General features: G+C 36.9%; 1 protein-coding gene across 4 annotated transcripts in view; it reads right to left on the bottom strand.

Annotated features, from left to right (window-relative positions):
• Positions 1 to 15,902, bottom strand: part of LOC118412427 (synaptic vesicle glycoprotein 2C-like) — a 61,962-nt gene that overhangs the window by 10,134 nt on the left and 35,926 nt on the right. For 3 of the 4 annotated variants that reach the window (XM_035815283.1, XM_035815284.1, XM_035815287.1), the window contains one exon: positions 14,012 to 15,026. In XM_035815283.1, the coding sequence (XP_035671176.1) occupies positions 14,012 to 14,384 (373 nt within the window). In that variant the 5' untranslated portion in view covers positions 14,385 to 15,026. Of the gene's footprint in view, positions 1 to 14,011; positions 15,118 to 15,902 lie in introns of those variants that run through there. The other variant, XM_035815285.1, reaches the window with a different exon arrangement.

The raw sequence follows: 15,902 nt of genomic DNA, 5'->3' as shown, positions 1-15,902 counted from the left end.
GTTTAGTTGTCTAAAACTAGTAAAAGGAGCCCCTTTGTTTTAGTAGTTGATAAGTTTCTATTTGAATAATGACAATGGCAATGAACTTTATTGCATTTTCAAGATGGGCTAAATGCATTGAGTTTGATGACTTAAGTAAAACACTCGTTCTCATTGAAATGTCGAAAATGGCATTTTTTTGGTCGAAAAATAAATCGGCTTTATTTTCAGTGAAAACTACCTGGTTGTTTAGGAAAATTCCTCTTTTAACCATAGCCAAAAAATGGCAACTTATTATTTTCGGTCCCATTGGTAATACATTACAGGGCAGGTAACAAACGTTACCGGTAACGTTTGTTACAATAGTAAACTTTACCCTGTTTTCTTCTAAAGGACTGACCTAATTCATCATTTAGGTGTACGTGGATGTGCCAAGGGACATTTGAAAAGTGGGTACCTTTTTTACACCAAGTCAAATAGAAAGCCTAGATAGAACAATGGTAACGTTTGTTACAGTCATTTCCGAACAACATTTTGTTAAGCAAGGTGGGGTACAAATAACAGTCAACAACCCTTTCTTGTTTCTTTAGGAAGCCAGAAAAACTGTGCAGCGTCACAAAAACGGTCATTTCTAGTCTTATACGTGGATAATATAACCGTGGCAACCATCGTACTAGTGGTGGTAACGTTTGTTACAGAATCTGGCGACAGGCATAAACCACCTCACACAGCCTCCAAGATCAGTGACAGGAGCGATCTGACGTGATCGGGCAGAGGGCCTTGGTAGCTGGTTTCACCTGCCGAACAATCATTCTGGGAACTGAATTGTTAAATTTTTGGCTACTATTTGAATTCTTCGTGTCTTCTCAGGCGACAGCCATTTTTTAGGGTGTGAAATCCGATCCGTGGCTATAATAACCGTCTAAGCCATCAACCAATACGAATGTTGTTGTGCATCTTTTGTAAAACATTACAGGGGTTATGGAAAAATGAAGGAACCAGTGATGTTGTCTATAATTTTCTCCATATCAAGCCGTAAAGTCAGGTGACAGCATTTCGACATTTAAATGAGAATGAGCCAAAAGTCTAGAAAGGTTATAATATATTCCATCCGAACCTATAGAGTCTCTTCCCTTTTTTTAAAACATGTGTACACATGTTTACAGGGTTTTTACATTACATCATGGTTTTTATTAGATGAGCATTATGCATATAAGTTTTATGCATGAACATTTTGTCATTTTAACATTCATATCTATTTTCTAGTTGAAGGGCACTTACAGGGTTGGACAAGTTTTCTAAAATTCACTTGTCCCATCAAGCAAGTGTATGAAAACATTCAATTGCCCAAACCAACGCTTCACTTGCCCAAATTTTAAATGTCCTTTTCTACACATTTTTACGTCCAGCGATGGAATTCTTTTCATCATCTAGGGTCCACTTCTTTTTTTAATAATAATTTCCAAGCAAACCTACTGGTGGTAGGCAGGCAGTATGTATCCATACACCCAAACAATCTCCATTTGGAGATTTCTTGGGAATTGTAGACTGCTCCAGTAGATGGAAAGTAAAAATAACAGGAAATTGCCTACTTTTAAGCAAGACGCCCTAAATCCAGCCTAGTTTTTTCCAAGGTGCTGTAAGTTATTGGTGGGGTATCTGACATTTTTCAAGGGGATAAAGGTTTTTAACAAACATAATCACAGAAAGCTTGATAGTTAAAGAAGCATTTTTGGTGTTTTCGTATGGTTTTTAACTCCTTCTTGGCAACAATTGACGCAGAACCAAGGAAAAACCAACAACAAAAAATGCAAAGCACATGCAACTGACGTATTGGGGACTCATTTGACATATCTTAATTGCCCGATCCGGCAAGTAGGGATTCCAAAGGACATGCGCTTGCCTGATTGGTACCTAAAGTTGCTCAGAACAACTTACAAAAGATATGAGCATATCTGTGTGAACATTCTAAAGCAAAATTTACTTCTGAATAATTTTTTATGATTGACCCTATAAACAAGCTGCTTGGTAAGACTTCCTTTATTCTAGACAAATGACACATAAAAAAAATTGTAAATGACAAGCAACATTGTGGTCCTATGCGAAAAAAATTGATGGAAAAACATCATCATTCATACAATGTATATAATAAGCACAAGAAGCTGATTGCTTGACCGCAAAGTCTATTTGGTGGGCATAACAATATGGATAACAGTCTAAATGGCAACATTAGGGCATATCTTTATTGACCTGTACAAACATTTTAGCAAAATGATGCTATTAAAGCTCCATTTTCAGCCAGAGCTTGGTGATTTTTGTCTGCTGAAATGGCAATTTAAAAACGGGCAAACTGCTAACAGATAATTTCAGATCCATGCACTAAACTTCCAAAATGTTGGCCCTGTGTAGAGTGTTATCTGTCCTAAAGATAACAAATTGAATAAATCATCTTTATATTTCAAGATTTGATAACCTCACTTCACTCAATCTCAGACAAATTACAGAATATTGTTAAGTCAGTTCTTGGAACTAAAAATTCCTAATAAGGTGAAAATCAAGAGTATGCCGTACCTTTGATTTTATGTTTGAAACAAGCACAGTTTTGCAATGCATTACAGGGCAAATATTTGCAGTATGACTGGCTTGCAGAGAGCCAGAAATTGAAACCGCTGCAAACATTTCACAATCTACAGTAAGCTTCTTGATTAAAGCTACTTCAAGATTTGATTACATGACCCCAAAACCCATTAGGTGGTAATTATCTCCATAATCATCATTGATGGTAAACCGTTACACCACAGTTACAAGTCATTTACTGCGACATTACACTTCGACACACTGCTCTCAGAAAAAAGAAGAAATAAAAATAGGCTATATTTATAAACAAATACAGCATATTGCACTCCAAAAAATAGAATGAAGCACAAAAATTGTCTATTCCTACACATCTTCTGTAGGAAATATGTTAACTATATTGCAAAGTGAAGCAGAATTCGAAATGAAGCTTTCCCAAATTGAGCCCCTTTGCATGAATTTACTATTCCACAGGCACCCTCATGTTTAATGGACGATTACAAAACCATTTCCACTCATAATGGACTTCAAAAACTACTCATGTCCGAAATAGAATTGTAAGAAAATTACCCTTCTGCAAGAATGGACATTGCTAGGAGGACCCCCATGTTAAATGGACAGAGAAGGTTCTGATAGAGCTATTTTTGTGATCAGCATCAGTCTGTTTAAAAAAATCTTGGAAAATAAAAAATGATGACATATTATGGCTCCTGTCCTTGGTGCTGAAAATATTACTGTTCTAATTCTTCTTCCTCCATTTACTTCCCCAACCAAAGTCATGTACCATGAACACCTAGGAGTAAGGAAATTCGTGTAAAGCGACTTAATGAAAGATGCAATGTCTTAACCAGGAATCAAACTTGTGACCTTTCAATCCCATGTCTGCAAACCTAGCCACTTGGCTATCAAAACAACATTACATTTCCTAAAACCTATTTGCAAGCTAAGGCCATCTATTTGATTATAGGGATGACATCCTCTGAGAACTGCAGAACTGATGCAAGCATGCAAATAAAAAAGTTTGTCCAACCAACACCCCCCCCCCAATAAAGTTGCCTTCATTATGAAATCTAAGTATTGAAGGTTGAACAAATGCCCGAACACACAGAGTATGGTATACCAAATAATAGACTCTTCATTTTTACTATTTCATATCTTCTCCTTTAATCTTGGAATTGACCTTGGAATAAATGACATCAAGTTTCTGAAAAATCATAATATGATATATTATATTTCCTCATTTTGCAGCTTTTTTGTACAATTTACAGTATGGTAAAAACATATTCTTTTAATGGCTTGATATTGATGCATGCTTGGATGTTTTTCATATAATCAATCAAAATGGCCTAATGCAGTAAAATGCCTGTATCCATGATGGATTGCTTGTTGTGTATGTAAACCCCTCCAGTCATTTACCACTGTGGAATTACAGTTACCAATGGTACTGCAACGGACACAAAATAGAATCACCCCATCAGGAGAAAATGGTCCATCAGAACACAAAAACGTCGCCTGGGAAACGACTACAGATCGGGTGAATGTCTGAGCTGATTAAGCTTTAAGGGTATTAAGGCAGAGAAGGAAAATCACTCTGAGGTTGGTGATATGTCAAGTTACATGTCCCTGTGGATGCCATAGTCGTAATGTCTACCTTGTAATGTATTGTGCAAATAGAAAACACAGCTTTTATTAGACACATGGGGAAAACATACATTTGTTTTCAATTACAGTTTTGCCTATATTATATATTTTTTTCCTTCTTGGTAGGCTGTAAATTTATGTTTTCAATTTCATTGTTGTTGTTACAGTCTAGATGATGGTGTTAGTTGTATATCTTCATTTGAGTATTTCCTTGCATGTTGTTTATGAAAGACAACCTCCAAAGGTGAATGATAAATGAATAGATAAATGTAACAATATGTGAATAAATAGTTACATAAATGTGCCTCACATTGCTGTAAATAAAAATTGCTAATTCACTACAGATAACATATTGAAACAAATTTGACAAAACCAGAAAGATTCTTGTTGCATTTATGCATTCTTCAGCCAAAAAATGACTAAAATATAAATTTATTTAATTTATGTACAATTACAAACTTGTTGCAACTACAAACTATGAATATAAAACATTGAAAAAAATTCTTTCCCCTCCTGCCCTAAAATAAAATTGTTGTAAAAGTAAATTGTTTTACAGAAAGAAAGAGATGTCTTTCTGTCCAATGAAGAAAAGAAGAAAAAACAACATTTTGCAAATTCCCTTTCCTAATTTTTGACTCCTTCAAACAACGAAAAAGATCGTACCAAATGCAAGACCACAACAATGGCAAATGTATTACCTATTTTCCAAGATTTCTAGAGCTTTCAACGTGTCTTATTATTCTGGAACCAGATCAATTCTGCCATACTTTTGAATCCCCTGGGAATGACATAAATCTACTGGCTCTATGTAGTATTGCTGTGGATCTGATATTGAAAGGTACTGACGGCTGATGCAAAGAATGCAATATAACTACAAACAGGAAATAACTGGTTATATATTGGTTGACAAGTAGTAAAAGCATGTCACACTTAGTTATTCAAAAAATCTTACTTCAGGAAGATAGAGGTTTGATTTTTTAAGATTTCAGAGTTACAACAAGAAGTCGTATAAAGTCAGCTTCTACACAAATACAAATGGATTTACTCAAGCATTTCAGATATCACGGTAGATAACCTGCAGCAGACACTATTTCAACCTCTTTTCCTCTCATCTGGATTCCGGTCTTGACACGAAGATGGATCCTCTCCTAACCCCACGACCCTAGAGTCTTTGAATCCACCCCTCAAGTCAGACCCTGTGCTGACACAGATAGATGTGGTGCCACCACGTCTCAGATCTCTGATAGCCTTCCAGTGTCGTAAGTAGGTTGACTTCAGCATGCTACAAAACAGGCCGCATGACAAGGGGACCCTGCAGGCTTTCCTTAAGCTAAAACCTCTTTCTCTAGCTCGGTCACAAAACAGGGCTGCTTAGTGTAATGTATTGGAATTGATGATAGGAAAAGTCTTTCCAAGAACCCTAGGGATGTGGTAGTTAAGCTTGTTTGAAGGTGTCCTGTTTATTTGTTTCAAAGGGGCATCATACAGAACTTTGGGATCAAAACCACAAATGTTCTGAGCTCCTTTCAGATTAGACATATTGCAACTAATTTCTGTTTTGTTTCACATTTCCAGAATCATTGTAAAAAAAAGTAAAAGAAAGTGCTATTTAGTCCCCTTGCTATTTTTCTTTATTTCTTTATTTGAATTTACCACATGCAAAAACAAGTGGAAGGGAGGACAAAACAGGTGTATCAACACCTTTACAAGTTGTCCTCCCAGACCTGAAATGATAATAGAAAACAATACGAAACCAAATCAAACAATAAACATTAGACATCAAAAGTCAGTAGACATAAATATACAATTTGGTGACAATTATAAACAGAATTGATTATATACAAAATTATCAAATATCATTATATACAGAGTAAAAAGCTAAAAATATATTTATTTTCTATAGTCTACCAAAAATGACAGGCAACTGCCTCAGCCGTGGGAAGTGTGCATATTTTAAGATTTTCTCATGACACTACGCATTGTGATAACTTAAAGATAGATCCAACTTGTGATGTAGAAAATGACCCTAAAAAGTGACTTTATTTTTAATGCTTTTGTCAGTCAGATCCTGCTGATATACTCCCTTAATGAAAATAGCTGCTCTGTGGTGTAATACATTTAGTCCAGGCTTGCAAGCATGTAGCGTACCTTTACATCTATATCCGTAGATGAGGAGGTCTTTTCTGTTGTTAAAGAATGACAAATTGTATGCAGTATACATTTACTGTAGTCAAAGAGAATTGAAGAACAGAATTACAAATCATCTTGGAAGTCTCTCTATGTGTCGTGATATACATGTAGCTAACGGCATGTATGGCAATTTGGATATTAATCTGTCAGAAGTGACAGTACCTGTAAATCACCAACCACTGGCTCATTATTCTCAACACTGTTAGTTCTGTGATGGAATAATGGCACACACGTATACATCTAATGAAGCATTATGTGAAGTACGTACGATTTGAAATGTTGGTTAACTGCTATGATGATTAAAGGAAGCTCATAAGTGCACAGAAATTGTGAAATAATATAGTTAAGTTTATTACAAATTCTTGCCCGTGGCCTAATTGCAAGTTACATAATTAAAAGTATCAGCAAGTGTCTACTTAAGTCTAAAAGCAAACTCTAGAATTTGGTGGCCTCTTCAAACAACTCTCTTCTTTTGTGATTGTAGAATGAACTATCATTGACATAAAATGTGTTTCGTCTTCTACCATCATGTTTGACATGCATTGTTTGCAAGTTAAATTACACATAATCATACCTTTGTTTAACAATTAAACAATCGTACAATATAGATTAAACGAAAATTATGAAAGTTCATAGAACAACAAGACATTGACCAGAGAAATGTTGATTTAGGCATAGTAATTAAAAAGCTTTAGAGAAGATAATAATGCATATCAGTAAATGTGCCTAAGAAATGGTAAAAAAATGTAAAATTAATTACAGTATGCAAGAGAGGTTCTATATTTCATCATATTTTGATCAACCCTTCTTCATTGTAAAAATTGTATGACAATTCTTTGAATATTGGACAAATCCTAGGGAGTTCACATTGCCTGAAATGGGGGGAGGGGGGGTCCAAAATCTGATCATTTTGAGGTTCCATTAACTTGATTAGGATCTAATCCACAAATATCACGACAACCTATCTAGACCTGCTAAAGATACTGTGTTTAGAGACAGACAGACAGACACATGAATGCTCAAGAAAACATATCCTTCTTGGAGAGGTTAAATATTATAGTTCTGTGATGGATAATGGCACACATGTATACATCTAATGAAGCATTCTGTGATCAGCTCTTTTCTTTCAAGATTGTAGAACGAACAGTTAGCATGGCAGATGGCCGTACCACCCGGCTTCTATGACAAATGACACACATGAGGGCCTAAACACAAAGCTGCAGCCCACAAGTAAATCTAGTTATCTGCTGCATAATAAATATGTCCTCGTAGAGACGGTCTTGACATCTTGTTTCTCGGAAATCCTGGCCACCTGGGGCCCAACGCTGTCTCTGTATTCTGCACGACAACACTGGGCAATACATCAGCGCATAGAAGACTGGTCCTCCACAAAAGTTTTCTTTTACACTACCAGTTAATATTACCTGCTGACTTTTCGATGCCTTTCAGACATTTTCCTCAGAGCTTCTCACTGGAGCTCTGCTTCTTGCTGCTATTTGAAGCTGATATGGGTGTTTGGGATTGTGCTCTTGCCACAAAAGTGCCACCAGAATGTACATCAGCTATCCTATGACCTACCAACCTGATGAAATTATTTTCGGAATTTATTTAATGATTCTTGCTAGCCATCTGGGAATATTGTAAATGCTAAAATTTTTCACCAGGGTTCAATATTCATGGTAACCTCTTCACTGTTAACAACAAAAAATGAACACTTCATTTTATCCCTACTGCAAATTAAATTCCTGTAAATTTAAAGGCATTTACAGTAGTACATGTATATATGACTATTGGGAACATGCCTTTGGCCCCCTGCGCTCCAAATGTGCACAGTGAGTGTTCCCAATAAATCAAGATGCTATGTGGTGGTTGCATCAAGGGGCTTTGAATATAATTGCGTACACTGAAATTCATTTCACAGACTTTTAAGTTGTCTGACTTAATTCAAGAAGTCTTGTGGTTTGACAAGAGATCTACACTAAACTTCTGTGGACCTAACTCTTCACAATTCATTGACACAGCCATCATATATGCAATGTTCTTAAATTCATTGAAAGATGCAGATGGACCATTTAATATGGCCTTTTACTTTGATGATGTGATCAGAAAAGACCATAAAAAGTTGATAGAAAAGCAATGAAGCATTTGATTCCCAGAATACAAAAAAGGGGTATCGTTTCAAAAAATCCTAATATGTTAACAAGCAAAGCACTTTGACCTTCATGACCACAAAATCACAGCGTTCAACTATATTCCATACGACTGTTTTTATTGAAATCATACCACCTTTGGCTTCAGTAATAGAATACAGCCTTGAAAGTAACTCCCCAAAGGGTTGCTTTGTTTTTGCCTGAAGCAGAAATGCACCCAAGGGAAATATGAAAGTCAGTGAACCATTTTTTTAAAACAATAGGGCTGATGGTTTGAATGGTACAATCATTACAAATGGGAGGAGAGGGGAGGGGGGCACAGTATTACGTATAGTGTTCATTACCAAAAGATTTGACCTTGGGTCAAAAACACTGAGAATAAGATGATGTTGTGTCATCCTTGAACATGTAATGAATGTGTAATGAAATCACTTCAGGGAGAAATAATCATGTTTCACTAATGATGAAACCTGTGGCTATCTCCCGAGGGGTGACAGGGAATGGTAATCATATTTTTTCCTTGACATAATAATCCTGGTTGTATTTCATGGAACACCCCTTGCTCACTTCAACAGCTGATTTACAATTTCTTCGATAAAGAATATTCTGACCTTTGGTGTGCTTTGTTGCCTTGATAAATCATAAATTTGCATTGTACATCACATTTCTATTACACATTCGCACCTACCGTAATTTTGATATTTGATTTGTTCAATATTTGCTCACCAATTGTAGTTTAGTTGAAAAGGGGCCAAACCAAATAAACATCATCATGAAAATCATCAGATACATATTGTCTAAAATATAATTTTGAATATGAGAATTGTTTTAGGAACAGTTACTACTGTTTCATGTATCAATTTCATAATAATAAATTTTATTAAGCTTTAGTCTATTTGGTAGCAAAAAGTCAGACATTTGACTAAGTTGCTTTGCTGAATTTTTATTTGCATTTGGATGTTATCTCAATATGGTGAAGTAATGTGTTGCACCTCAATTATAAGTAAATCAACGTGTTTTCTCCTGGTAGAAACTGGGGACAATTTACTGTTGTTAAGGACACGCTAATTTTATTTGTTTTTTTTATCAGATTATTAAAATAACACTAAATTATACCAAAATAGTCTGAGGGCTGAACCTTAGTGAAAAACAGGTTAAGGGAGTAATATACAATGTACACATATTTAGTAAGATGCAAGTTTTCCTAAAAGTCTTCTGTTTCCCTTAATTTTACTTAAAAATGTCTGAAGACCAAAAGAATAAATTGATGTGGTCTAAGTTTGCCTGACAGCAGGGATCAATAAGTTCATTTCCTAAGAATCTCAATTTGACATAAATCTTCTTCCAGAGCTCTAGTCACCATGGCACCACATAATCTACTCATGTGAAGGATATTATCCTAGGCTCAGAAGCACACAAGAAACCTCTTGAATCATGTGATGAGAATATTAATATTTCCTGACTAGTCATATTGTCATGAATTTTTTTCATCTTTTGTTGCTTTGATAAATTCATGAAAAACTGTTGCTGAATAAAGACATGAAAAATTCTTAATTTTATGCCAATTATCATGGATGACATCACCAAGTTTTTATTACCCCTAATAATCAGTCAAAAAGAAAATAAATCACTTTCTTACATACCACTGCAATGAAATCATGTCTCTCATGGGCATGATAAAAGCTACAAAAATATACGTTTTGACCTCTACACAATGTACCAATTGTCTACTAATCTGATGACATAGGTAATGACCCTGTGATTATGGATTGATCTGAAACCTGCTCAAAAAATCTATACTTATTTTTATTTGGACCAAACCAATAAATATTTTTTTTCTGGACCACTTGTATTATTTCCATTAAGGCAAAATCTTTTCTCACCATCTCTTCTCCATTTGCCTGGAGGATGGTGGAGGTGGGGTGGGGATTACCACAGAGTGCTGTTTGTCTTGTGATTCTGATGGGGATGGATGAATGAAAGGCTGCATCTATCTATTTTCTTGGGACATTTGAATGTAAGAATTTTAGTGGACAGCATGGAAGCATAGGGCTGGGGGATTTATTAGTGACTAATCACTTATATACAACTCCTAAAAATTTCTTATTCCAAAATCTAACCCATTGGCCATTGGTTGCTGTCCCAGGTGCTGAAATACATTTGGTATAGGGTTAAAATAGCTGATATTTTACCACCTCTTATTTCATAAAATGTGTTTCATTTCTCTACTCTGATAAGTATAACATTACTCGTCTTGTATACAATTGTTTTCCTTTGTTTGCAATTAGCCCTTTGGCATGGATAGCAAATACAGTTGTTATTATTATTATATCATTATTATTATCATTGTCATTATTATCAAAAAAGGAGTTGAAAAGAGATGCTAAAGAAAAATAGAGCACTTTCCCCATGCTGTGATAGATTAAAGGGCAGAGCATCTAAAGATCTGAAAGGACCACCATCGCTCAGTGACATCCGAGAGGGGCGCATTACCGCCATTAGGATCAGGGAACCGCACGCCAGACAAAGCTCCTGGATCAGCTTCTGACCCCACTCAAGGACCGTATAAAACGGAACGGAGCAACGATTGCGCTGTGAAGCTTTGCGATGCGACTGTGCGGCAGGCAAAGCTATAAATAATTCGGCTGGATCCGTGGCAATTGTGTGCTTGATTAATCCATGAATGGGGTGACCTCTTTAGGGGGATCCATACACCTGAGCCCAGGCAGGGACGGTTCATTGCTGGTGTATGAGGAGGGATGGGAAGTTAGGGCTTGAAATTACTTTTTTTCTGTTACCTTTAATCTCCTCTGAAGTAAAGAATCTGTCAATATTCAATTCATATATAGTAGAAATTATGATGTGCATTTCATCATAGATTTGTAGTACATTTTTATATGTTGATGAGAGAAATATTGTATTCAGTTAGTAGTAAATTCACTCACTTAAGATAAATGAGTAGCACTGAAACCTTTATTCCTAATGCGTTTTGACAAACCAAATATTCCTAAAGTAATACAATCCCACCAAAAAATCTTACTTGCAAATCTAAAAAAAATAAAATGTGAAAAAAGCAAAACTTCTGTTGCTACCCAAAAACCTTTGGGGCATGATGACACAATGTCATTTTTTTTTTAAAAATGTACTGAGCACAATGTGACTTTGAGCTTATGATTAATCTAGGCATTGACTACATGTAAACAACTTGGCAAGTGTTCTGATGCAACATGTAAAGCATAATCTCTGTTTAGCCCAGTAATGTGCTTGTAAAATAAAGCTCCTGTGTTCCTCCCACTTGCATAACATTATAAATATCTGTCACTTCTTCTTCTTTTTGTCTCTGAATGTCACATTATCATGTCTTGTTGGCTATTCATAGCCATATATTTCATGACTATGCCTTATATTTCATTTCTATTACATCATTAATTTGGATATTATCATTGTGAACTTGAGCTGGGCAAGTCGCCCAAGATGATGATGATGATGTGCATTACATTGAATCACAATTTGTTTGGTTTGGATTGTATTAGAAAGTTTTTTGAGACTCTGTTTTGATGTGCAAAATGCAAAATATTTCTAAATAAAGCAAACCACATTGGACAGGTTTGAGTTTAGCCGAAGCCATGAGAGGATAGCAGATAAAACAGTCGAACCAAAGACCCATTCAGAGGCCAAGATATTAAGGTGAAACTGGTGAAAGATACTACATATTAAGGTATTATGCTGTATTAATTTTTTTTTTTTTTTAGTTTGGTCAACTTTTAGTAGATGTAAGCAATATTTTGTGGGGACTTTCCCCTCGTTGGTACCTTTACATGTACCTGGTTAACACATGTACACTCAGCTACCTGGTCAAATGTTCAAAAATAGATTTTTGCTCACGTTATACATGGAAGATGACAAATTGAGAGAGAGATTTTAGTAGATATGTGTTATATGTTACAGACAGTGGCCTTGAGTGGTCTAAAACAAAGCCTTGAGGAACCCCTAAGGAACCTCTGGTTGGTGCATGCACATTAAGCAAATGTTATCTGACTCTCAGTCTTAGATGCTGGGGGCAAAGTATCTGGCAACTCCAACACTAGTAGGCCAAACCAGGGAGTGGAGACGGAGGTAGAATTTACTGAGTGCTAAAGGGAGATTTCCTATACAACAAATCATTTCATGCTGACGTATTCACAGCAGTCTGACATACAGATGCTACCAGAAATGGCTCATTGGTGTCTCCTCCTGTTCACTGCAACAAGACTACCATGATACCCACAAGGCCAATACATCACCACTGAATGGCTTTGTAAGGCTACCACATGGCTGAATGTAATTGGCAAGATGGGGCTTTCCTCAAGCAACTCTTTGGCAGATCTAAGCAATTTGTCAAAGCTAGTTTGTCTGTGTGAAAGGAAACCAAATTAATTTAGACGTAAATGTACATGTATGCAATGCTATGTCAATATATTTTCATCATGTATCCAGGTGACAGTATTGTAATATTGTTTCAGTGAGAAAATTGTATATACATTACATATTTGGAAAATTAATGATAATATCTAATTGGAAGTCATTTTTTCAAGAGGATGCAAACTACAGAAGTTAAAAAAAGTAAAATACATATAATACTTTAAACCATATATTTTGTATATAGGAGCAAAATTATTTGCATCTAGATCAAGAACATGCTACATATCTATGGTAATAAACATAATTTCATATTCCTGCATCCTTGCTCATCCAATGCAAAGAAGATAACAGATTGAGAGAAATTTATTTAGCTAAACTAATTTCAATTAGAGAAAATTAATCCAACCTTGAAACATCCAATAATTATTGTTGAGTATTTTATTCAAAATCCAATGCATAATCCTGAGTGACTGTAATTTCCCTCTTGACTTTCCCTGGGTGTCAAGGCCAATCAAAGTGAGGCTTTCTGATTCGTTGTCAATGAAAGATATGAAGGGTTAACCCAAATCAATGTTTTGTGATTCGTTGTCCTGAAAGACTTGCAGGATTAACTTGGGTATGAAATACATGATCCTGTTCCATGCTTTCCTGGTCACAAATGAGATCTGATGATGTGCTTTCTCATCTTTCAACCTGTCGTTTACATAAATAGGGCTGCTCAATCTCATATACAAACATTACTGACAGATGGGTTTCGAAATTGTCAAAATACACCTATATATGGCCACAGCAATTTAACTTGCTGCTTCTTGGATTCAAAAGCACATGGTTATCTGAAAGATGGGCATGAAACAGAGTCTATTTTAAAAGGGAATGGATGTACTTGAGTACACAGGCACAATTAAAGGGTGTGAATATACATCTAGTCAGATTCCAATCAAAGGTTTCCTTTCATCCCTCCATTTGAATCGTGACCTTTTGATCAACATTTTATTTTAGAATGTTGTGAACCAAGGAAATGAGATGATGTAGCCTAAACACATCCCTAACAAGAACTAGTGAGTAAAATTGCTTACCTAGCCATCCTTTCCTCTGGTCGGAGAGACAGAGGTCCCTCTCTGCACTGGGCAGAACGAATCCCACCACAAATATTTCTACTCCGTCAGCCGCCAAGCCCATGCCCAGGGCAGCGAACAATGTCCACTGGTACCTGCCAAAGCCTGCCTCCTGCAGTGCATTCTCATAGTCATGTGCAAGTTGAGTGGTGGGGGAGAGATCCGGTACCACATCTTTGGGAGCTTTGATTGGTTTTGTCGTATCAATGTCCTTTTCCGGATCCTTCTTCAGCTCGCCATCTAGTTCAGGCTGCGGCTGAGTGTAAGAGCGATTCCCCTCCCGGTCCACCAAGCCCAGCTTTTCAGACTTTCTTGAGAATTCCTCGTTCTCCATGTTGTATCAGTCAGGATTGGAAACCCTCTGCCTACAGTGAGTGTGGGGGTAATGAATAATTGATGTGACGTTCCTCAATAATGGGCGCTGAATTCACAGTGGAATTACAGCTCTCCGTAATGTCATCCCAAAACTCATTCCCGCCAGCCACAAATCTTGTTGCCCGGTAATTTTGCCGGCGACTCCATGCAGCAGTTGCTCACCTGAGCAGACTGAGAGGATATCCCAGCAACTCAGAACGAGAGACTGCCCCGCTGCATCTCAATCACGGACAGCTGATGGCAGATAACACTCTCCGATTGTAACCTTCCTCAAGGATGATGCTTTGCAGCGTTGCATACAGACGAGGTCTCGAATATGTGGCTCTGTTACAACACAGCAACGATTCCCCTTTCCTCCCGACAGTTGTAATTTGTGGCAATCCTACTAACGAGGTCCTTTCATCGGAGGTAAAAAATTCTCAATGTGACCTTCTCCAAGGGCAGGATTGCAGTGATTGAGGCTGGGCTGCTTTTCTGATCAAAATTTCTGATGGTGTAATCCGTCCCCTACCTCACAGTTCAAAGTCCTGACGTTATCGCACTGCGTCTTACTCCAACCCAGGCAGAACTGGCACCCGGTTGGTTGCGGGAGTCTGGGATCCTGCAGGAGAGAGAAGGAGAGGTGATTACGGTTGTGCAGGGGAGGGCGGCGGTGCGTGTGAAACCCCGCTTGACGTCACGGCTCCCGCGGGAAGCCACCAATCTGCCGGGCCTGCTGGGATACCTGGGAGGCAGCAATACGTTATACAGACAGGGTGGTAAATATCACCCTGCTCACCCCCATTTGGGAAGTCAAGGGGTCGATAAGAGCTGAGATGGACTGGTCTACTCTGTTGGCATAGGGTAGGATAGGCCCTGGGGCATAAAGAACAGAAATTCATTTATCATTTGGCTAAGCACATTTGATATGGGCCTGAACAAATCTTATTATTGCTACAAGTACTGATATGGAAGAAAGATGGTTTTGTTAATAACATTCATGACACAAATATATCAGTTCTTATTTGGGTTCTCTACATCTAATATACAGCAACATGATCATTCATAGAACTGCTATATACTTGCTATCTTGCATACATAAATAAATAATAACAGCTTATTTTGTGTCTCTTCTTAGGAACAACAAAGGGGGCCTAAAATTAGTCAATTGTTTGGGGTTACTCATACTAATGTAGTCATGATCAAATCCATTGATTCACATCAGCATGAAATTGATTGATTGTTGTTAATATAGCTTGTACAAAACAGACTTAGTCGAATATATTGATTTACATTGTATGTCCTTGTCCAATCTAGTATTTACAATACATTCATGGATTCCTTAATCACTGCACACTTTTACATTCATTCTTTATAACACAGCAGAGACTTTCAGTCTTCTTCCATATTCTAGTGTGATAAATCTTTGAATACTCTGGACACTAACATACAAGCTTTGTAAGAGGTTAATCCTCCTGGACATAAAACATAGTACATG

Source organism: Branchiostoma floridae, chromosome 3 (genome assembly GCF_000003815.2).
Source record: "Branchiostoma floridae strain S238N-H82 chromosome 3, Bfl_VNyyK, whole genome shotgun sequence".
In the NCBI taxonomy this organism is placed as follows: domain Eukaryota; kingdom Metazoa; phylum Chordata; class Leptocardii; order Amphioxiformes; family Branchiostomatidae; genus Branchiostoma; species Branchiostoma floridae.
The sequence above is the reverse complement of the archived record's forward strand: the minus strand, read 5'-3'. Positions and strand labels throughout refer to the sequence as shown.